General features: G+C 37.7%; 2 protein-coding genes across 3 annotated transcripts in view; one reads left to right on the top strand and one right to left on the bottom strand.

The window, feature by feature from the left end:
• sntb1 (syntrophin, basic 1) overlaps positions 1-5,136 on the top strand; it is a 33,177-nt gene extending 28,041 nt beyond the window's left edge. Inside the window, exons 6-7 of the mRNA XM_082150001.1 lie at positions 372-562; positions 1,820-5,136. Coding sequence (XP_082006127.1) covers positions 372-562; positions 1,820-1,912 — 284 coding nt within the window. The 3' untranslated portion in view covers positions 1,913-5,136. The remainder of the gene's footprint in view (positions 1-371; positions 563-1,819) is intronic.
• mtbp (MDM2 binding protein) overlaps positions 2,703-22,374 on the bottom strand; it is a 35,740-nt gene continuing 16,068 nt past the window's right edge. Inside the window, exons 13-22 of one of the 2 annotated variants that reach the window (XM_082149982.1) lie at positions 20,298-20,411; positions 19,573-19,725; positions 18,505-18,592; positions 18,135-18,293; positions 12,327-12,422; positions 11,967-12,215; positions 7,422-7,611; positions 6,568-6,681; positions 5,511-5,576; positions 2,703-5,350 (exon numbers count right to left, since the gene is read on the bottom strand). In XM_082149982.1, the coding sequence (XP_082006108.1) occupies positions 5,312-5,350; positions 5,511-5,576; positions 6,568-6,681; positions 7,422-7,611; positions 11,967-12,215; positions 12,327-12,422; positions 18,135-18,293; positions 18,505-18,592; positions 19,573-19,725; positions 20,298-20,411 (1,268 nt within the window). In that variant the 3' untranslated portion in view covers positions 2,703-5,311. Of the gene's footprint in view, positions 5,577-6,567; positions 6,682-7,421; positions 7,612-11,966; positions 12,216-12,326; positions 12,423-18,134; positions 18,294-18,504; positions 18,593-19,572; positions 19,726-20,297; positions 20,412-22,374 lie in introns of both variants that reach the window. The other variant, XM_082149981.1, reaches the window with a different exon arrangement.

The raw sequence follows: 22,374 nt of genomic DNA, 5'->3' as shown, positions 1-22,374 counted from the left end.
TTCATACCTTAATGAAATTTGCTTGGATTGACCAACCAGAAAGGCAGTTCAAATCATTAATACTTGATCTCTCTTTTTTTTTTATAGTACTTGAAAAATATATTTCTAGAAGATGTGAAAGCATCTGCATGAATAATTCAGTAAAATGTTTATTATTAGATCTGTAAAGTTAAGGTGGGGCCAATTTTCATCCACAAAATAAAGTAGTCACACCTCAAAAGGATTTTGACAATTTCACAGATTTTTAATCTTTGAAAGTGTTTTAAAAGAGTATGATATATATGTATATATATGTGTATGTTAATTATAGTTTTGACAGCTGTATTGAATTTGGAATATTCTTTAAAGCTTCTGTGTTTCTGTTCCTTCAGGTTGTATGTATCAGGGTCAGGACTGTCGGTTGGTCATTCACTATGAGCAAGGTTTCTCTGTCATAGCAGATGGAGACGACAGCTCTCTGGCACGGACACTTTTCAGCTACCCGTTTGAAAAGCTGAAGATGTCTGCGGACGACGGCGTACGGATCCTCTATCTGGATTTTGGTGGAAACGAGGGTGAAATTGTGAGTCAAATCTGAGGTTCATTCAGCAGCAACAAAATGAGTCATCCATGCTGAGAGTGCTGTGTTTTACTATTATTTAAGTTAGATTCAAAATAAAACAATAATTAACTACTGATCTAATCATTTAGCTTCATTGTAATGATTCATAACAAAATTAATCTGATTCAGTGAGTCATTTGCCTCATTAGTAAATGTTCATGGACGTCTTAGTGTGGCATTTTACATGTTTATAAAAAATATATAAATAAATATTGCTGTTTAGTATATATATTAGGGCTGTTAAGTGATATATATATATATATATATATATATATATATATATATTATCTAATTAATTACATGACATGGCGATGAATTAACCTAATTAATCGCAAAATATTCACACATTCATTATTGTAAAATAATTAACCCCCAAAATATTATTTAAAGTTATTATTGTGGTAAATGAGGAAAGCATCAAATAGACATTACAAAAAGAAGATTTAGATTTTTTTTTTTTTTTACATTTATTACACATTAACTTTTGAGCTTCAATGGCCATGAGGGTGATTTAAATTATGAAATAATAAAAAAAATTTGGTGAACTATACATTTAATAGTTTTTTTATTAATAATGAAAAAAAATACTTTTTTGATGAAATTATACTCTAAATAAGAAACTAAAACTATGAGTAGGTGGCGGTAAATGTCTAAATGAGTAAATCATTGAGTCATTAATTCATTCGATTGGTTCAAATGGCTGATTCATTCAGGAATGTAGTAAATGGCTCTCTTTATGAATGGGCCATTGAATCACTGGTTCACCCGATTGATTCGCTCAAAATACAGATTCTTTCGTAAATTAAACAATGCTGTGTGTTGCTCGGAGACTAACAACAGTTCTGCTCTGGCTTTATAGGTAATATTTTCATTGACAATATTGAGCCATGACATGTAAGATGACCCTGGGGTGGGTGCGTTAAATGTGTTAATAATTTTAACATGTTTTCCCCCATAACTTATTAATTAAATCAACGCATTAAATTGACAGGCCTAATGTATGTATGTGTATATATATATATATATATATATATATATATATATGTATACCATCAATAGGAGGAATTCTTGAGAGCAGGAAATGATGCATGTCTGTACCGATAGATGGTCCAAGTTCCTGAGAAGATCTGCCCGATTGTTGCTCTCAACATGTGTTTGTCACATCAGGAACTTCCCTTCATTGCTTAATACCTTGTTTTTGTTTTTTTTCATTCACAGCAACTGGACTTGCACTCCTGTCCCAAGCCTATTGTTTTTATCCTCCACTCCTTCCTATCAGCCAAGATTGCAAGATTAGGATTGGTAGCCTGAGACTGAACTGTCATAGACTGAAACAGTGACGTGATTATTTCAACACTGAGAAGGGAAATCCAGAACGAGGTGGAACTCGCGAGGACTAAGTGAGGACGATGATGCAGAACTGATACTGTAGCAGACCTCTGAATGATTTTAATTGCATTTCAGTAATGATAAACTATGTATTTTTCAGAGAAATATTAATTATAGTGAAACACAATTTCACATTGATTTTTTAAGGGAAAAAAAAATCAAACTATATAATGAACACTAGCTTGTGATTGGAACAAAAAATTATACTGGAAGTATTATTTTAGAATCCAATACAGCAGAGTATTCAGCACTTACAGTACCATTCACTTCTATATAACGGTAGGAAAGGCGGCCATCTGTGACACAGATGTCTGAGTTATTGCATCTGTCTGCCAGCTAATGTGGATTAAAGAAAGGCTAATTTAAACCCTGTTAATGCACATAAAAGTTAAAACATCTCGTTTAGTTTCTGGTGCTTTCACTCGGGAAATGCACTACACCGATGGTTGAGCAGAATCAACAAGGACATTCTAGAGTGCCGGTCATCAAAGAGGCATGTCAACAAACTGTCTGCTTTCACAAGGCCTTTGTGACAAAAGGGGAAAATCGAGACAGGGTCAGCCCCTCCCCTTCAGAACAGTGTATCTGTTTCCACAGACTAATGGAGTTTCAGTGACTTTAACAAACGTTTCGCTTCCAAAATCGGGAGCACTGCTGTACAAACCTGTGACATGCAAAAGAAAACTTTAGAAACGCTGCCACATTTGTGTAGTTGTTTTTTAATATTCATCAGAAGAATGTTCTCAATTAGTGCGTGATGTGCATGCATGTACGTTAGCATAACAACTATTGTGGAGGCTCAGATTCGCTCTCGTTGGCCTGTGGTCATATGCAGACACAAAGGCCATTCAAGTACTTCAGATGTCAGATTATAAATTAGACTACTTGAGAATTTCCAAGTTAACCAGCAATTAGTGTCCATTGTCGGGCACTGAGCGTTCCCAGAGCACTGCTCCATTGAAGGGGTTATGTATTTGGGGACAGTAGGGCCCCTGTGGCACAGCCTTTGTCTCATCTGTGAAACCGTCCCTGCCACATTCCAGCACACATGACAGATCCAGGAGTCACAGGCCTGGGAACCTGCTTTCGACAGTAAAGGGATATTTCATTCTAAAATGAAATTTCTGTCATTTTCTCACCCTCGTGTCATTTCAGACTCGATTGGAACACAAAAGATAATGAATTTGAAGAATGATTCTGTTCAAATTATGAAAGTCAACTCAATTTTGAAAGTCAATGAAAGTCCAAGACTTTCTAGCTCTAAAAGGACATAGTGTGAAGTTATGCTGTGTTCATAAATACTAGATGGCAAGCTGGAAAATCCTCAGACTCAAAATGATGCATTTGTATGGCAACACTGTTATCGGCAAAGTGAGTCTGAGTAATTTGAGTACTCAAAAGACAAGACCACAATACAAATAACAGTTATTATGCAAATGCCTTTGTTAAACATAATTTATGTAGTGTAACATTAGATTAATAAACTTTGTGCTTGCTTGACTAAACTATTGTATGTCAAGTTTCAGATTATTCTTTCGTTAATAACATGAACATAGTTATTAATATAAATACTTACAAAGTTAAACAAATATTATGTAATAACTAAATTTTATTGCTGAGGCAGCTGGCATTTTGAGTTTTTCCACATGACATGATAGTGGTCAGGTGGCTTCAAGTCAGCTTTCAAGCTTTAATTACAAGTTCTACGATGTAAATGTGTTTTTCAAGTTGGGAATCTTATAATTACTGTAATTTTGACATGGTGTGAACGCACCTTTAATACATACGACTTGACTGGTATATTTAGGTCTACTAAAGCGACTTAATTACTCTGCGTGATTCATTCTTAAATGAAAACACTAGTCAATGCAAATCCAAATATTGTGATATATTTGGACTCCATTGACTTCAATAATGTGGACAAAAACATTCTTTTAAATTTTTTTTATTTATTCAGCAGAACAAAGTCATACAGGTATGGAATGATAAGAGGATGAGTAAATGATGGTGTGAATTAAATACATTTTCAGATTCTCCATCAGCAGATTCTACACACCGTGTAGTGTGTAGACACGGATTCTACCTTCCGTGTTTTACTCATTACTTCTACTGTTTAGGAACAATAACGTTATTTATACTTCCTCATTTTCAGCTTAAGTTTCAATAAATGGTCACTAGGAGGAAGTTTGAAGTTCTGAAAATTACAGCATGTTTTCATAGTACAATGAACTCTTATGAAAGGATCAAGGAAAATTTGATTCCTCATGATAGGGACCCATTCTATATCAAGACGTCAGCATGGAGAACAAAGTGAGACGCTTAAACACTGTAGAAAAGAGCTTCTTGTCAGTCTGTAGTTTAATAGAGCTTCAAATACTGATTCAAAGCTGGGAAAACCGAGTATCACAATGTATCGAAATGAACAGAAACCCTATTAAAAGAATCTGTTTTATTATTCACTATCATAACATTGAGTTCCACCCTATTAACCAGAGCAGCTCTGTTAAGTAGTGAGTGAGTTCAGATTGCATGTTGCCTTCGAGGGCTCTCAGGGCTGCCAATGTAATGTGCAACCCCCCTCCCTCCTTTCCCATCACCCCTCTGGGCACCCAGAAGTGAGAACAATGGCCCTGTGTGGGACTGGAATGTGTCCGGCAACTTTGCCAAACGAGACACCCTCAACCCTCTCTGGGCAAGGAGTACCAGGGAGCAAATACTCTTTATGACCTCAGCCCAGTGTGACCTTTTGATCCCAACACAGCAGTCATTTTGGGGCAAATTACTTGGAGATCTGTGCAGTGGAGGTTTAGCGCTGATAGCTTGTGTGTGATAAACAAAAAGACGTGGTAATCAGAGGGCATGATGAGGTTTTGGAAAAAGCTTGAAAGTTTCATGTGTTCCTTGTTTCATGCTCGAGTGGTGATTTGAGTGAACTCTGATTACTGAAATGTGATCTGGTCAGAAACGCCCTCTGACTGATTTTCATGATGCAAAACAGGGTTTCTCGGAAAACATGCAGCCATATTTGGCTGTTGTTTGTCAGACAGAGTTCACGACATTTCTTTTCTAGTGAAAACCATGTAAAAACAAATAAAATAACTTTAATACATTAAAATAAATGATTTTAAAAAAAAACAGAAACATAATTATGTACATGCCTCCAGTCTGGAACATTTCCATGATTAATGCTGTGAGAAGTGATATAGCATTAGAAGCTCTTTTCTTAAGCTTATACTATTTATTTTGTAGCATCATGTTGTTCTGATCATGACATCCTGCTGCAGGTTTACCTTCAACGTTTCTGACTGAAAATTCTTCTGTTCATCTTTTAGAAGATTTCTCCACAACCCAATCAATCACCTGTGGATGAGAAAAGTGTGTGTGTGGAAATCTAATACATTGTATCAATTTTGAAGGCATCTTACAAAATCAAATCACTCAAAATAAAATAGCAGTTGTAAACTGTCATGTTCAACAACTCAGGTGTACCAGGCATCTCAAACTGAAGTGTGTGCTTTACCTGTTTGACATTGTTACTGGCTGCTTTCTTCATTTCCTCGTGAAGGCCACGTGAGGTTTTCAGATCCTGTTGCAAAACAAACAGGTTGCTGAGGCATAACGGCTTAATGAAGAACACTGTGGAAGCTAAGCTTTGCCAATGATTTATTACATTTATGCATGCATACACCATTCAAAATTCAAGTCAGTAAGATTTTTGTTTGAAAGAAAATACTTTAATTGAAGTATGCATTCAATTAATCAAAAGTAACAGTAAAGAAAGACATTTTCATGGTTCAAAAATGACCTCTTTCTAATAAATTATTTTCTTTCCATTCATCGTAGAATCCTGAAAAGAAAGTATCAAGGTTTCCACAAAAAATATTAAAAACCTTTTTCAACATTGATAAGTGTGTTTGATGTCTCACCAAATCAGTATATTAGGATTATTTCTGAAGGATCATGTAACACTGAAGACAGAATAAATTGCATTCTAAAATATATTTAAATAGGTATTCATATAAAGCTCCCTCATTCGACTCAGAACATTTACTGAAACAAAACGTCAAAAATGGATTGTTTAAAAACTTCTGATTATAACAGTCACAACCATGAGCACTTATAGCCACTGATGTTTATACAGTACATCAATGTCTATTCAGTGTTCAGCGATTTGACCTGTCCTGATGAACAACACTAAGATGCTGGTAAGTGTGGGTTAGCCTATCATAACAGGCCATTTTTATACTGAGGTCTTAAAGGTACAGTAGCAAAGCCAGCCTATATAAATTGAGCAAATTATGTATGATTTTTGTGCACGAAAAAACCTTGAATAGCTTCAGGGAATAATAGTCAAGTGCTATAAAACAGTTTTTTTTTTCTCCACACCAAATGCTTTTGGAACAAAGCAAATTGAAACACGTTTTTCTTGAACTAAGTTTTTGCTCCCCTGTCATGGATAAATGATGTAGATAACATCAATCGGCAGCGTTTACACAGCATATTTTGAGAGCTTCAAAGATGTCCTAAAGGCAGGACAGCAGGGTGCGAGGGGAAGAGGCAGAGCGATTCGTACCCACCTTCAGATAAAACTTTGATATGTCAAACAGTCTTTGACTGCAGGCTTCAAAGCACTTGTGCTCGCTGCTGATCCCGTGTTTATCGAGCGTCTTAGCAACCACCTCCCTCAGCATCTGAAGCAGAAACACCGGATGAGAACGATGCACAATCACGTATCTATAGCACTCACAGACCTCACATAAAGCCCTGACATTTGCTGATGACTGTAGTAGTGAATTCACTGAATAAGAAGGTTTAAGGTTTTAAATGGGTTGAGAGCTATTTTGGTTTATCACTTGGCTCTCTGGAATACTTGATTCTAACTGGTTAAACTGCAGCATTTAGTGGGCAGATATTTTGTTATAATGACCCTTAAACTGCATATTTGACCATTGTCCCTGCCCTGGCAACCAATTTCCTACATAGCTGTACTAGTTTTATGTCTCTCTTAGCACCTGAATCAATATTTCATGCCCATATCTTTATTTGTTCATTTTTAAGGTTATAAGCAGGATAATGCAGTTAGTCAGTCATTATTGGAGATTGTTCATTTATTGATAGAGATTGACTCTATTCATTTAGAGATTTGCTAAAAAATGACTTTCTTTCTTTTAAAGATTAATTTTGAGTGAGCATTAGATGACGTCAAAAGGTCATCCAAATATAAAAATAAGCATGGACAATAAAATACCCAATATTGACCTATTTATAACCAATATCTAATCTAAAACTCTAACCTATCTCTAATGACCTAATCTCACATGATAAACAAAATGGTACCAATATAGTGCATGCTAATGTAGATTTTACCCCAAATTTCAGCAGAAAATATGAAGGTCTGAAAATTCTCTTTGATCTGGTAATTAGCACTTACCCTGTTGTGTTTCTGGGAGCGGGACTCGGTCTGGCTGGGTTTTTGACTGAGTGCGGGGTCAGCTACAGAAGCAGAACGTCTGGCCAGACCCGAGCTGGAGCGCGAGTGGGCCGCCTGCTGCCGTAGAGCCCCCACTGCAGGGTGAGTGCCACCTGCACCCAGAGATTCAGAGCTCTCTGATTTACAGAACCTACGAGCGGCAGAAAGGGATTTTAATGGGGATGAGGTGGATTGTGTAAAATATTGCTTCTCTGAGATCATCAATCCCTCAATCTCACTTTCTTGTTAACATCAAACCTTGAATCAAAATGACTTGATGTGAGGATCTACTCAAGCACTGGAGCACACACTTCTACCTCTTTTTCTTCTGGAGATCTCAGCTCTAGCAGTCTCATTCTAAGCCTGTTTAATAAAAAACTCTGTTCCAGGAGCATCAGCCTTAAACATAAATTTCCTGGCTCCTGCGTTTAGCTCCCAATGATGTGACACCGCTGTGGTAATTTCAGAGCGGAGCAAAGTCTGAGATGATGATAGGCCTTAAAATTAATGTGGTCCCTGGAGTTCAGTGGGTCAGCATTTTTAAAAAAAGTCAATAACCTCATGTTCTGACAACACATCATCCAATGCACGCTGGGCTTCTGCGGCGACAAAGAAGGCCAAACATTAGACGTTTGATCACTGCCATGTTTGAAGCACATTTAGAGAGGTCCTTTGTGATTTAACCTAAAAATGCTGGAAAAGATGAGACTTTGACATTCATTGCAGCGCTGCTCAGTAATTTTCATTCATTGCTCATTTCACACTTTGACAAAGCCATCAAGCGACAATCTATATTCAATTTCGTTGTGAGTGACGTATGATGCAGTCAAATGCATGTAAAGTGATGGGACAGAGGGGCAGAGGAAGGCAATGATGAGAGCTGGGAGAACTAGAATGAGCCACACAGGAGAATCAATGATCTGACGGAAAATTAGAGTAACTAGAGAAACATTATTTTGACTGTCTAAATGAATGGCACACTGATGTGAAGTGGTGTGTAACGATGGCTTGACTTATGTAAAGATCGACAAACGTGTACATGTGGACAAACAAATATATATATACCCCACATGTACACGATTATCACATTATCTATAGAAAAAAAATGCATAAATTTGCCTATCATTAGATGTCCTGCATCAGAAATAAGGGTGTTTCAAGGACAGGCTGTTTTAATGATCTTCTGTTTGTCGATCTTTACATAAGTCAAGCCATCGTTACACACCACTTCACACCAGTGTGCCATTCATTTAGACAGTCAAAATAATGTTTATCGAGTTACTCTAATTTTCTGAAGACGTCAAATATTGATTCTCCTGTGTGGCTCATTCTAGTTCTCCCAGCTCTCATCATTGCCTTCCTCTGCCCCTCTGTCCCATCACTTTACATGCATTTGACTGCATCATACGTCACTCACAACGAAATTGAATATAGATTGGCGCTTGATGGCTTTGTCAAAGTGGGAAATGAGCAATGAATGAAAATTACTGAGCAGCGCTGCAATGAATGTCAAAGTTTCATCCTTTCCATCATTTTTTGTTTAATTAATAAATTAATAAATAAATAAATACACACACATACATATACAAACACATATATATATGTGTGTGTGTGTGTGTGTGTGTGTGTATATATATATATATATATATACATACATACACACACACACACACACACACACACACACACACACATATATAAAACTTGCCAATATGTCAGCACGTTTTACTAATTTGTTCTCTCGGTTTCCTAAACGGTGGCCAGGTTGTAATAATTCCTTTGTTTTAGTTCAATCAAAACGAGGGAATGAATTAGTTCATTGTGGCCACGATTTATTAAAACGAGGGAGCGAAATCTTAATCCATAGGAACAAATACTTAATTCTTTATTCCTGGCCACGATACACATTTTCGTATATATATTTTTTAGTCCACATGTCATGTGCATTTTTATATTTTAAATATGAAGGAAAAACAAAACACTAAACTTATCTGACAAAAATTTTTTTGCAAAAAAAGGCAAACTACAGCTACAGGTTTTATATTACAATGCAAAAAAAAGCATAGAAAAAATATAGCTGCAAGCAATTATTATTTGGGTTCAAGCGTTTTAAGACCTTTATGCTGTGACCCGAAATGAAGGGCTCCATGATGGAGAATATGCTAAAACACACATAATTGAAAGGGTTAAACAAAAATACTTAACACACACTATATCATGCACATGTATTTTGTTGTAGATATAGGTATTTTAATGACAGGTAGCAAAATGCTTACTGCAAGTCTGTTTTCAACACAAAAATGTTTTCAGTGTTATTGGGATATATAATTCTGAACATCTTTTAATGTCTGTAAGCATTTCACATATTGTTTTGTAAAGTAATTATATAAACATAAAATACAGGTGCACCATACATTTAAATGTTAAAAAATGGTTTTAAGCATTTATTTTTCTGTATCTGCTAAACGGTTTAATAGATAAATATTGCCATGAGGGTGTCGAGATGCATGTCAAGTTTCGAGCATATCGGACAAATAGCCAACGAGGAGTTCGAGAAAGTTCTTTTTTTCTCAAATATTTAACGAATGATTTGATTGACAGCAGTGGTTCTAGAGGCAAAGTCATTAAGAAAGAGGAGATTCAAAATATGATATGAATATTGTGCATTTGTGTGATACGTTGCGTGATATATAGGGTGTGAAACGTTATAGTTCCACCCGGTGGCCGCTTTCTTTCAAACTTTGCACAGACCTCTTAGCCTGGGAAAACCCAGACAACTTCCGGCAAATTTAGATTTGGTTCGAGAAGTAGTCTGGCAAAGAGCTCATTCAAGCCCATTTCCATGGCCTAGAAATCGCGGCACCAATCAGAAACGTTGAGGCGGGCTTTACACGATGACGATCGCTCTGATTGGTTTTAGGTCTATCCAATTGTGCCCAGAGGCATTTGAGCGACGTCCGTTGGTGAAGCGCATCAACTTTTAAATGCATTATTATATTCAAATTGCAAACACACGAGGATAGTCTCCATGAAAGACCCACTGGCAGATGAACGTGCTACTACATTTCTCTCCTTTAGATTTAATAGAGGATTTTAACTGTGACAAGGTGATTGACAGGGCAGTTTACATGACAGGATGCACGCAACAGATCCGTCCGATAAAGATGACGAAGTAGTATGTCCCAAAGCTTGCCTACTTTTTTGCTACACATTCAAAAGTAAATTCCTTTTCTTCACAAAAAGAGTACATACTTTTATGGCGTAGTGTAACTTAGGACGCAGCATATGGCTTTACACGATGACGATCGCTCTGATTGGTTTTAGGTCTATCCAATTGCGCCCAAAGGCATTTGAGCGACGTCCGTTGGTGACGCCCCTTTGGAAATGAGTTATTAATGCAGCTTTGCCAGACCATAACTCAGTTACTACTGAGAATGGTCTGGTTTTAACCAGGCTACAGACCTCTAGGGACACGAGTCAAACAGGCCCAGTGAGTTTTGTTTCGATCGGCCTCTATTAACCTGGTCTAATAGGTGCTCAAACTTTATTGGCCAATGGCTGCCATGTTTTTCAAGATACACGAATGTCCTCATAAATCATCATGGAAACTTGGACAAAGACACAATGCCAATTTTCAAGCCAATTGGACTAAAAGTTGTTTTTTTCATATTATAGTGCCACCAAGTGGTGAATTGCCACAGATTTTTTGTGTGACCACAGAATGAGCTCGTACATGAGTCTAACGAGTTTGGTGAAAATCTCTCACTGCATTCAAGAGTGAAAGTGGCCCTGCCTACTCGAACGTTTTGGCAACCAGTCGCGAGTGTGAATGAATCACCAATCAAAATTATTTTTGACAACTTTTTGCCATGAGGGTCTCTAGATGATGAATGTCAAGTTTCGAGATAGTCAAGTTTGAACAGATTGAATTTATTCACAAATAAACATTCATCAGTGAACATAAACAGACGCTTAACTGTAATTGCTTTGACGTGCAACAAACAACCTTTCTTGAGGAAGCCCAAATGTGCTGCGTAACAAAAATGAACCTCGTTGGTTCTCTGACATCAAGCGAACACGCTTGAGCTTCCGTTTACCATATCTGATGTGTGCGTTGATGAATGTCTATATGTGAATATATGTGAATTCAATCTGTTCATCATTTTCTCTTCAGAAAATTTGGACTAAACAGCTCAATTCATATGGATTAGTTTTACGTTCTCTTTATGAACTTTTTGAAGCATCAAAGTGGTAGTTGCTTAGACTGTCAATGGAGGGACAAAAATCTCTAAAATGTCATTAAAATATTGTGTTTTGTGCTTCAAAGATGAACGAAAGTCTTACGGGTTTGGAATGACATGAGGGTGATTAAATGACAGAATTTTCTAAATTTAAAAAGGAAATATTACCTGATGCAAAAAATATATATAAAAAGGAAGACCACTCATACATAACAAAAAGACATGAGATGACCCTTCACCATTATTATGCATACAGTGTTCTAACCTCTTGTGTTGCTGGAGGTCTGATTCGCGGGAGCGGCGTTTGAGGCGGGACTCGCTGTGCAGAGTTTCACCATCAGGTACACTGCCCGGTTCAGACAGCACAGCTGGGGAGGGTGCAGGGCTGAGGGTGAATGGCACAGGGCAGGGCTCCTTACAGCATGTACTCTGGGTCTCATATCTTATTAGACGAGACTGCAGCTTCACAAAGCCACGGTCTCGCTCAAGACCCTTACACTCATCCAGACAGAACCTGAAACACAACCAGAGAATACTTGAGAAGATGGAGGAGAAAATAAGGAGGATATATTTTTATTGGATAGTTTTTTATGTAGATGCACACACACATGCACGGCACGCTTACTCTATTCCGTGGTAGTGGGATCTGGCGGCCTTTGAGAACGGGAGCTTAGTAACCTTTCTAGGTGTGAGGTCAGGAGACAACTGAAATGCATGTTCGCTGCACAAACAACAAAAACACAAACCACATTCAGAGACATTCAGTTAAGGAATTTAAATACATAGGAACATCTCTAGAGATTGTGTGATAGAGGGCCAGTAATGTGGGAAACCTTCACAATCTATTAAAAAAGTAAAAAAAACAATAAGACTTCATTATCTTTGGTATTGTGCTCTAGTACATAACCTCCGTTCCAAACGCATATGACATTTAAAAAAAATACAATTTAAAACATGCATCAAATTATTTATTTACTATTTACCTGTTGTATTTAACTACATTTTAAAGCATGCATTAAACAGTTTTAAATATGTCTATTGATTTGTCCATTTAAATTTTGATTTATTTATTTTGTATTTTTATGTTTGAATTATTTCATAACGTATTACAATACTGGTCTGTAGGTCTCTATAGGTCTGTCAAGCTCCCAAATAAAAAAAGAAACACCAAAAAAACATCATAAAAGTGGTCCATATGACTCATGCCGTCTTCTAGAATCATGACAGGTTTGTTTATCAGCAAATAAAAAATGGTATATATAGATGAGGTATGTGTATGTGTGTGTGTATATATATATATATATAGATGAGGTATATATATATATATATATATATATATATATATATATATATATATAGATATGAGGTATATATATATATATATATATATATATATATATAGATATGAGGTATATATATATATATATAAAGAGAGAGAGAGAGAGAGAGAGAGAGAGAGAGAGAGAAAGAGAAAGAGAAGAGAAAGAGAGATGAGGTGTGTGTGTGTGTGTGTGTGTGTGTGTGTGTGTGTGTGTGTGTGTGTGTATATATTTTTTTTAGGGCTGGGGGAATTAACGCGTTAATCTTTGCGATCAATTTGAGATGTTTAACGCGTAAAAAAAATAAATAACGCAATTGACAGCAGCACCTTTTTTGTTTTGCCTCGTTTTAATGACTTCCTGTTGTGGCTGCTATTGAAAAGGCCCCTCCGTGTCAGGTTTCATTCTCACGTAGCTTGTTTAATAACTTCAACCGGGTCTTTTCCGCTCCGTGTGTGCGCCGTGCTCTCCGTTCCGTGTGTGTGTGTGAGTGTCTGCGCGCTGCGCTCTCTGCTCAATGTTCCGCTCCGTGTTTGTGCTGCGCGTTCTGCTCTGTTGTTAATGGCCCAAACACTCCAATCATGTACCGATCACGCACTGGAAAAGCAAAGTTCGCTCAAATAACGTGAAATTTCTCAGTAGTAGACTTCTGTTTGCTGAGCTGGTATAGCCATGCTGGGCAACAATGGTAAAATTACCTGCTCTGATCACATGCTGTGGTAATAATACCTTTGTATGACTATATTTTATTTTGATAATTAGTAAAAAAATTAATCTGTTAAGTCTGAGTATGTTGCATAGAACTGAATGAAGAATAATATGTTTAATATTTTAATATAGGGCTATTTTCTGTCCAATTTGTGTGGACATTTTTCTTTTTTTCCCATTTTTGTATGTGTCGTTTAATTTAATGAGTGATTCTACGTTTAAATATTGATGATTACAAATTTGGGGGAAATGCGATTAATCGCAGCAAATTGTGCGATTAATTAGTTTTAAAAAATGTAATCGATTACCAGCCCTAAAACATATACATATACATATATATATATATATATATATATATATATATATATATATATATATATATATATATATATATATATATGTATATGTATATATACACTCACCTAAAGGATTATTAGGAACACCATACTAATACTGTGTTTGACCCCCTTTCGCCTTCAGAACTGCCTTAATTCTACGTGGCATTGATTCAACAAGGTGCTGAAAGCATTCTTTAGAAATGTTGGCCCATATTGATAGGATAGCATCTTGCAGTTGATGGAGATTTGTGGGATGCACATCCAGGGCACGAAGCTCCCGTTCCACCACATCCCAAAGATGCTCTATTGGGTTGAGATCTGGTGACTGTGGGGGCCATTTTAGTACAGTGAACTCATTGTCATGTTCAAGAAACCAATTTGAAATGATTCGAGCTTTGTGACATGGTGCATTATCCTGCTGGAAGTAGCCATCAGAAGATGGGTACATGGTGGTCATAAAGGGATGGACATGGTCAGAAACAATGCTCAAGTAGGCCGTGGCATTTAAACGATGCCCAATTGGCACTGACGGTGCGTGTCCACTGGCACGGTGCGAGCGGAGCGGAGCGAGCGTTTTCAATTCATTCCTATGGAAGTCGAGCTTCACGCTCGCGCAGTGCATTTTGGGATTGACAGCGGACCGGAGAAAGCGTTGAGAGCGACCGAGAGCGTCAAAAGGTTGGGCAGTTCTCGACTTTATGCAAATATCAAGCGAAAAATTGTTGCAAGAATCCAATTGTTGTGAGGTTCGGGATGTGACGTCTGTCTTGAGATTTTAAAAATATGCAAATTGTGCCGGAGTTTATGCTGGATTTAGTGCGGAAATCATTTTGTTTACAAATTAGACGCTTTGCAGTTGTTATATATATGTAAATATTTCATTTTGGATGTGTTTATTGTGATTATATTGGCTGGTTTTATAAAAGTTTATACAACTGAAAGGATCTTTGTTTGGTGCATTTGGAAACAAAGTTGGTCTATTTCTAAATGTAATCGCGTGCATCTCTAATAATTATACTGTGTGTGTGTTGTAAAAAAACAGAGATTAAACACACTCGCAACAGACACACTCCAAAGCGGAGGCGTTATAGCGTTTCCAGCGGCACTGAGCGGAGTTTTGCCGTGTAGTGGACACGCACCGTAAGGGGCCTAAAGTGTGCCAAGAAAACATCCCCCACACCATTACACCACCCCCACCAGTAGGGCTGTACTGTCCCAGTCGATTAGTCGATTAATTGGTCGATACGTTCTGGTTCGACCAAAATTCTGATTGGTCGATTTTTTGCCGCGTTCATTTAATCAGTTTTGCCGCGTTTATTTCATCAGTTTTGCCGCGCTGAGGCACGCTCATTTCATCAGGTGGAAAGCACTAACTGCTAATGGGGGTGTTTTCAGAGTACCCTTGTTTCACTGTAACAGTCTGTCTTCAGAACACCCCCCTTGTTTTCACCTTTTTTGGATTAGCCCAACCCAAGAGAGAGCGATAACTATAGAAGGTTTAATGCTGAATATTATTTATTTAATTGTGAGAGCGTTTAATAGTCAGTCCTCTTCTAACATGTCAACAACAAAGAAATCGACAGTGTGGCAGCATTTTGTTAAAATTGATAACAGGAAAAAGGTCGAATGCAAAGTTTGCAAGCAACAGTTTTCCACAGCTCGACGACAAACATGATATATCATCTAAAAGTGGTAAGCTCACTTGTCTGCGTTAGCTTGCCCTGTCTGTTTTGAGTAGGCTATATGAACATATCAGAATTAGCATATTTCAATGTTTTAGTGTGATAACCTAACTTTTTTATTTTTTATTTGGAGCCTAATGCGCAATTGCGCTGTGCTGTTGGTTGTGTTAGTTTTGAGCCTAGGATGCTTTATTTTTCAGTTATGCACTTTATTTCGTTTCTGCTCTTGATCTGGTTTGTTTAATAAATATTCTTTTTTTATTAAAGTGGACGTGCCTTTTGTGTTTATTAAGAGTAAAAGCTTTAAGTTAATAGTCTATTCGTGTCTCAGCTGCGAAGCTGAGCTCATGTTCAGCCTCGCTCGGTGCGAGGACATGCACGGTGAAATGATAGTGTCTGACAGTTATAACTTATTATTATAACATATGACAAAAATAATTGTCTAAATTATGTTGCATATTCCTCAACAGTTCTTGTGATGATATCACTAGTTGACAACATAGTACTATTTTCGGAAATCATAAGCTATGATATTGCGCAGGTGCACGTGATGCAACGCTGTCAGAGCCGACAGACTCGAGTGTCAGACTCATTTCAGTGCAAAATAATTAGGTCAAAAACGATTTAATATACTGCAAATAGCCTACTAGTTTTTTATGTTTATTTATAATTCATTTAGGCGGACAACAAGGCTACCAAGTACTGCGCACAGTGCGCATCTAATTAATTTAACGTTTTTGTTTTCTACCGTCATTTTTTGTCGATTTTAGTCGATTTTTAGTCGAAAATTTCAGGACTTTTTCTTTGGTTGAGTACAGCCCTACCCACCAGCCTGCACAGTGGTAACAAGGCATGCTGGATCCATGTTCTCATTCTGTTTACGCCAAATTCTGACTCTACCATCTGAATGTCTCAACAGAAATCGAGACTCATCAGACCAGGCAACATTTTTCCAGTCTTCAACTGTCCAATTTTGGTGAGCTTGTGCAAATTGTAGCCTCTTTTTCCTATTTGTAGTGGAGATGAGTGGTACCCGGTGGGGTCTTCTGATGTTGTAGCCCATCCGCCTCAAGGTTGTGCGTGTTGTGGCTTCACAAATGCTTTGCTGCATACCTCGGTTGTAACGAGTGGTTATTTCAGTCAAAGTTGCTCTTCTATCAGCTTGAATCAGTCGGCCCATTCTCCTCTGACCTCTAGCATCAACAAGGCATTTTTGCCCACAGGACTGCCGCATACTGGATGTTTTTCCCTTTTCACACCATTCTTTGTAAACCCTAGAAATGGTTGTGCGTGAAAATCCCACTAACTGAGCAGATTGTGAAATACTCAGACCGGCCCGTCTGGCACCAACAGCCATGCCACGCTCAAAATTGCTTAAACCACCTTTCTTTCCCATTCTGACATTCAGTTTGCAGTTCAGGAGATTGTCTTGACCAGGACCACACCCCTAAATGCATTGAAGCAACTGCCATGTGATTGGTTGATTAGATAATTGCATTAATGAGAAATTGAACAGGTGTTCCTAATAATCCTAAAGATAGCCAGAGGGGAAGTTCTACACTGCTATATAGAGATAGATAGATAGATAGATAGATAGATAGATAGATAGATAGATAGATAGATAGATAGATGAGGTATGTATGTATGCATGTATATGTATATGTATATATATATATATATATATATATATATATATATATATATATATATATATATATATATATATACACACATACCTCATCTATCTATCTATCTATCTATCTATCTATCTATCTATCTATCTATCTATCTATCTATCTATCTCTATATATAGAATTTACTGAAAATCTTCCCTTCAGTAGATCTTTAATATGGACCCATTTGAGGGCTGGATTTACTGTCAGGATTTACTGTCAACATCTGGCAGATTAAAAACAATGCAATTGGCACCAATGTGCCATTTTTGTTGCATATGGGTCTGTTCCTCACACAACGCTATATGTAATACTGTATAGTGCACAATTCCAATGGATCAATTTTTCAAAACTTTTACACCGCTTTTTTTGTTGTTGTCATTTTGGAACTTGAAAGGCCACATTCATTTTTAATATATGGAAAGGGGTGGACAGAATATTCTTTAAATATTCACGTACTGTGTTCCATAGAAGAGAGTCGTGGGTTTGAAACCGTAAGAGTGAGTAAATAAAATACTTTCATTTTTGGGTGAACTTTCCCTTCAAGAGCAGTGCAAGCTGAAAATAAAGAAACTTGAATGATGTTTTAAAACTTTCTACCATGTGCACACATGCTCCCTGCTTGTTTTGTGGGACTTAAATTGCAGTTTTAATAAGCTAGGGGGGAAAAGTCATTAAGAGATATCATGTCAGAAACTGTGTGTATGACCAACCCTCTAAGCACTGGCAGCGGCTGTAGCTCTCCGCTAGGCAGTCCATCAGGGGTGAAGTGTTTGAGCAATTCTCTGGCATCCAGCAGTGTAGAACTTCCCCTCTGGCTATCTTTAGGCCCCATCAGACTCTCAGAGGAACCACTACTGAACAGTCTGCACCTGTGGACGACACTGAAATGTATTCATCCAACTAAACACAAATGTACTTTTCCAACCACCAATGCACAAGCTATTTCCTCATCTGATACATTGTTTTGAGATTCAATAAGCCCTCAACAGAGACAATAAGCCAGGCCTCCAGAAATGGTAATGTGGTGAACAAACATATTCTGAGTTTTCATTTAATGTGATATGGTACAAGACTGTTTACCTGGACCTTTGTCGGACTCTCTGTATGTTCTCGTAGTTTTGTAGGACGCTCCTCTCAGGCCAGTCTGTGTGAGAAGATTGTTTCACGTCTTTGGAAGAACATGTAATGGATAGAAAGAGCAACAAGGGGAGTAAATAAAAGTTAATATTGTTAACTTTTATTATTTTATAAAGTAAATAATAACAATCTTAATAAGAACACAGTGTTAAACCAAGTATGCAAATAATATAAGGGCCTCCTATATCTTTTGACATCAAAGGCACAAAGGTGTCTCGAATTAAACTCTCCGATATTTTGCTGCATATTTACCTGTCGTTGATATTTGGTTATGTGCACTGTGCAGTCACATTAACAGAAATCACAGGCAAAAAAAAGGTCCATTGTCTATTGTAAATAGTGTAGAGCAGGGTTCCTCAAATCTGGCCATGGAGGGCAGCTGCCCTGCAGAGTTTACTTCAAACCCTGATCAAACTCACCTACCTGTAACTCTGTAGACCTTGACTAGCTTGTTCAGGTACCTTTAATCAGGGTTGGAGCACAGCTCACACAGAATTCTCAAACCAAGCAGCGCAGGCAAATATTTCACCCTTGCAAATATTTCCAGTTGCATGGATTCATATTGAAATTACTGGATTTCACTTGCGACAATTTTGCTGGACAAAATGTGATGCAACACACCTTTAGTCAGTCACACTTCTCTCGTTTACCCAATAAAAAAAGAATTTTTTCCAGTTCAGCCTGTGGCACGTTAATCATTTAAAAATAAAATTAAAAATAATGCAGTCAATGATAATTTTAGGATGTTTAGCTTTTGCACGTTTTGTTAACTTTTGAACAGTGAACAAATGTTTAATGTAAAACAAAAATCTGGGTAATGAACTAAAACCTGTCAACAAGCACTGGTCTATATTGGAGTTTTTTTATATTAAATATGATTAATTTATAATATTATACATCATATCAATCACAGTTCACAATATAACAAATATTTTCCACCATGGTCCATAAAAATGATTATAAATGATGCATCCCTAAAGTAAACCTGCTGTGTATGAAAGTACCCCTCACCACTTTTATTAGAAGATGAAGTTTGGTTGTGTTTAGAGGCTCTGGGCAGTGTGGCGTCGTGCATCTGAAGGTACTGCTCTCTGGCCAGACTCAGCAAAGCCTTCAATTCATTTACAGGAATGGTGGCAGGCTTCTGGACCTCCTCTCGTCGCCCTAGCCACAGATGAGGTCCATCATTAAATGTCTCACAGTAATCATACTAACGTTTTGTTGTAATAACTTAAAAATCAATTACTACAATAACATTCCCACTGGAGCAACTTAAGTGCCTTATTAAAGAGTATAATTGTTTATGATCACACATTGTGGTATCTCAAGGGTAGTTTTAACATAAATTCACTAACAAATTGTCCCATATATTTACTCTGTATGAAGGGTCTACATAGAAAAGGAGTTAGATATTTGATACAGCCTTTGCAACTGGCTTGAATTTATTGGCTACAAGCCTAATAACAAAGCTCTGACATACCAAAATTATTCTATCAATCACAGCCTATCATGCGTCATAAACCTCTGTTAACATAGCAGGTGTCGAGATTCTGACAAAGGCTCTATTGTTTACCGCTCAAAAGAGTTCCTAATTTTCAAAAGGCGCACAGGTGAGACTGAGAATGTGTGACCAGAGGAATATGATTAGCGATGTGCTGCTCTGGGGTGACTGAGGAACAGCGTGTGAATACTTGGAGGTCCTGGTTAAAGGTTTCCGTTGCCTGGGAAACACTTACGGCAGCATTCCTTGAGGACCAGGGTCTGCACCTTGGCCAGCTTTCTCTCCCTCTGCAAGAGCTGCTCTCCCCGGAGATACGGCAGGGACCGCAGACAGTCAGCAGTGCTGCTCCCTGTGGAAAAAGAAGAGGGAATGAAGATTGAGTCGAGAGAGGTGTTAATCATGTCTACAGCAAAGAACCAGGAGAGAAGCTTGTCCAAAATGTCCAATTACTGAAATGTTGCTATTCTTTCTTAGAGGATTTGTTTTGGTTATGTTAATACTCTTACATGTGAACTATTTAGAAGAGCCATTATCTATTTTCACTGTACTTTCACTATTGACAATTCTGCATGAGCTAAAATTTAACCATACAAGTTCCCAGTAACAAGCATTTGCATGTCCACAATGGATACAAAACTGCTGTAAGGCCTGACACAATCACAGCTAATCAAAAGATATTTGATGTTTAAATGTACATTCACTGTGGGTAATGCTACTGAGCATGACAAAGGAGAAACAGAAAGCCAACTATCTACAAAGTATCCTGTCCCTCATCACAATCAAAGCTGGTTAGGAAAAATCTTTTTATTACTTGTTGCGTTCTGTCATGCCAGATTAGGACACAGATGTGGAGAACTGCAGACTGATTTATTTCAAATGGTACTTTTTCTTTAGAACAATTCAGACTACATTTTATTAACCCCAATGAATTCACAATCTTCACCTTTTGCATTCCCGGGTCAGTTTTGACCAAGTGGAACTTAAGCTTATAAAACATTCATAACTTAATATTCAATTAAAACAACTTTGTATTTGATTAATAATGTCTTCTTAGCAACATGTGAATACGCAACTATTTAGAGCTTTTTTAAAGTTACTGTTATTACCATGTCAAATACTATATTAACCACCATAAAATTTAAATTAAAATTAAAATTGAGACGCATATTTGAATAAATAATAATAATAATAATACATTTTATTTGTTGGCTGTGGAGGAACGAAGTGTTTGAGGAGGATTATAGGGAAGAAGCAGGTCTGAGAGGTATGAGGGGATAGGGTAATGGTGGGCTCTGAAGGTAAGCAGAAGAATTTTGTAGTTGATCCGGTGAGGAACAGGAAGCCAGTGGAGCTGAGTAAGAAGCGGTGTGATGTGGTCAGTTGATCTGGTGCAGGTAATAATCCGAGCTGCCAAGTTCTGAATGGATTGGAGGCGATGGAGAAGTTTATTTGAGGAGCCAATGAGGGCGTTGCAGTAGTCAATGCGGGATGTGATCAGGGCATGAACAAGGATCTGTGTATTGTGTTGTGAGAGGGAGGGGCCTAGTGATATTGCTGATGTGAGGGCCAAAGGAAAGTGTACTGTCTAGAATGACACCGAGACTTTTGACTTGGGAGGAGGTGGGAATCGGAGAGCCATCAACTGATATAGTAAATGGGTGACTTTTGGAGAGAGTGGCCTTTGAACCCATGAGGAGAACCTCACTTTTATTTCCATTGAGTTTGAGAAGATTGATTGACATCCAGTTGCTGATAGCTTGCGGACAGGAGGTGAGAGTGGAGGGGGGAAGAGAGGCGTTAGGTTTTGTGGAGAGATATAGTTGTATATCGTTGGCGTAACAATGAAAATTGAACCCAAAGGAACGGAGAATGTTGCTGAGAGGTAATATATAGATGATAAAAAGCAGTGGTCCCAGCACTGAGCCCTGAGGAACACCATGGGTGACTGTTGTAGATTTTGATGTGACATTTTTCCCTGAATGAACTGTTTTCTATTATGTAGATATGACCTGAACCAGATTAGTGCATTGTTAGCGATCCCGATGGCAGCCAGACGTTCCAAAATAATTGTATGAGAGATGGTGTCAAAGGCTGCAGTGAGGTCGAGAAGAACCAGAATGGACAAAAGGTCACTGTGTCAGCTGCAAGTAGGAGATCATTTGTGATTTTTACCAGGGCTGTTTCAGTGCTGTGATTGTGGCGGAAACCAGACTGAAAAGGTTCGTAGAGGTTATTGTTGTGCAGGTGGGCTTGAAGTTGGGTCGCTATAATCAGTTCCAAAAGTTTGGTAATGAATGGGAGGTTGGAGATGG

Source organism: Leuciscus leuciscus (assembly GCF_965113295.1).
Source record: "Leuciscus leuciscus genome assembly, chromosome: 20".
In the NCBI taxonomy this organism is placed as follows: Eukaryota; Metazoa; Chordata; class Actinopteri; order Cypriniformes; family Leuciscidae; genus Leuciscus; species Leuciscus leuciscus.
Note: the sequence above shows the minus strand (reverse complement) of the source record. Positions and strands in the feature narration are given on the sequence as shown.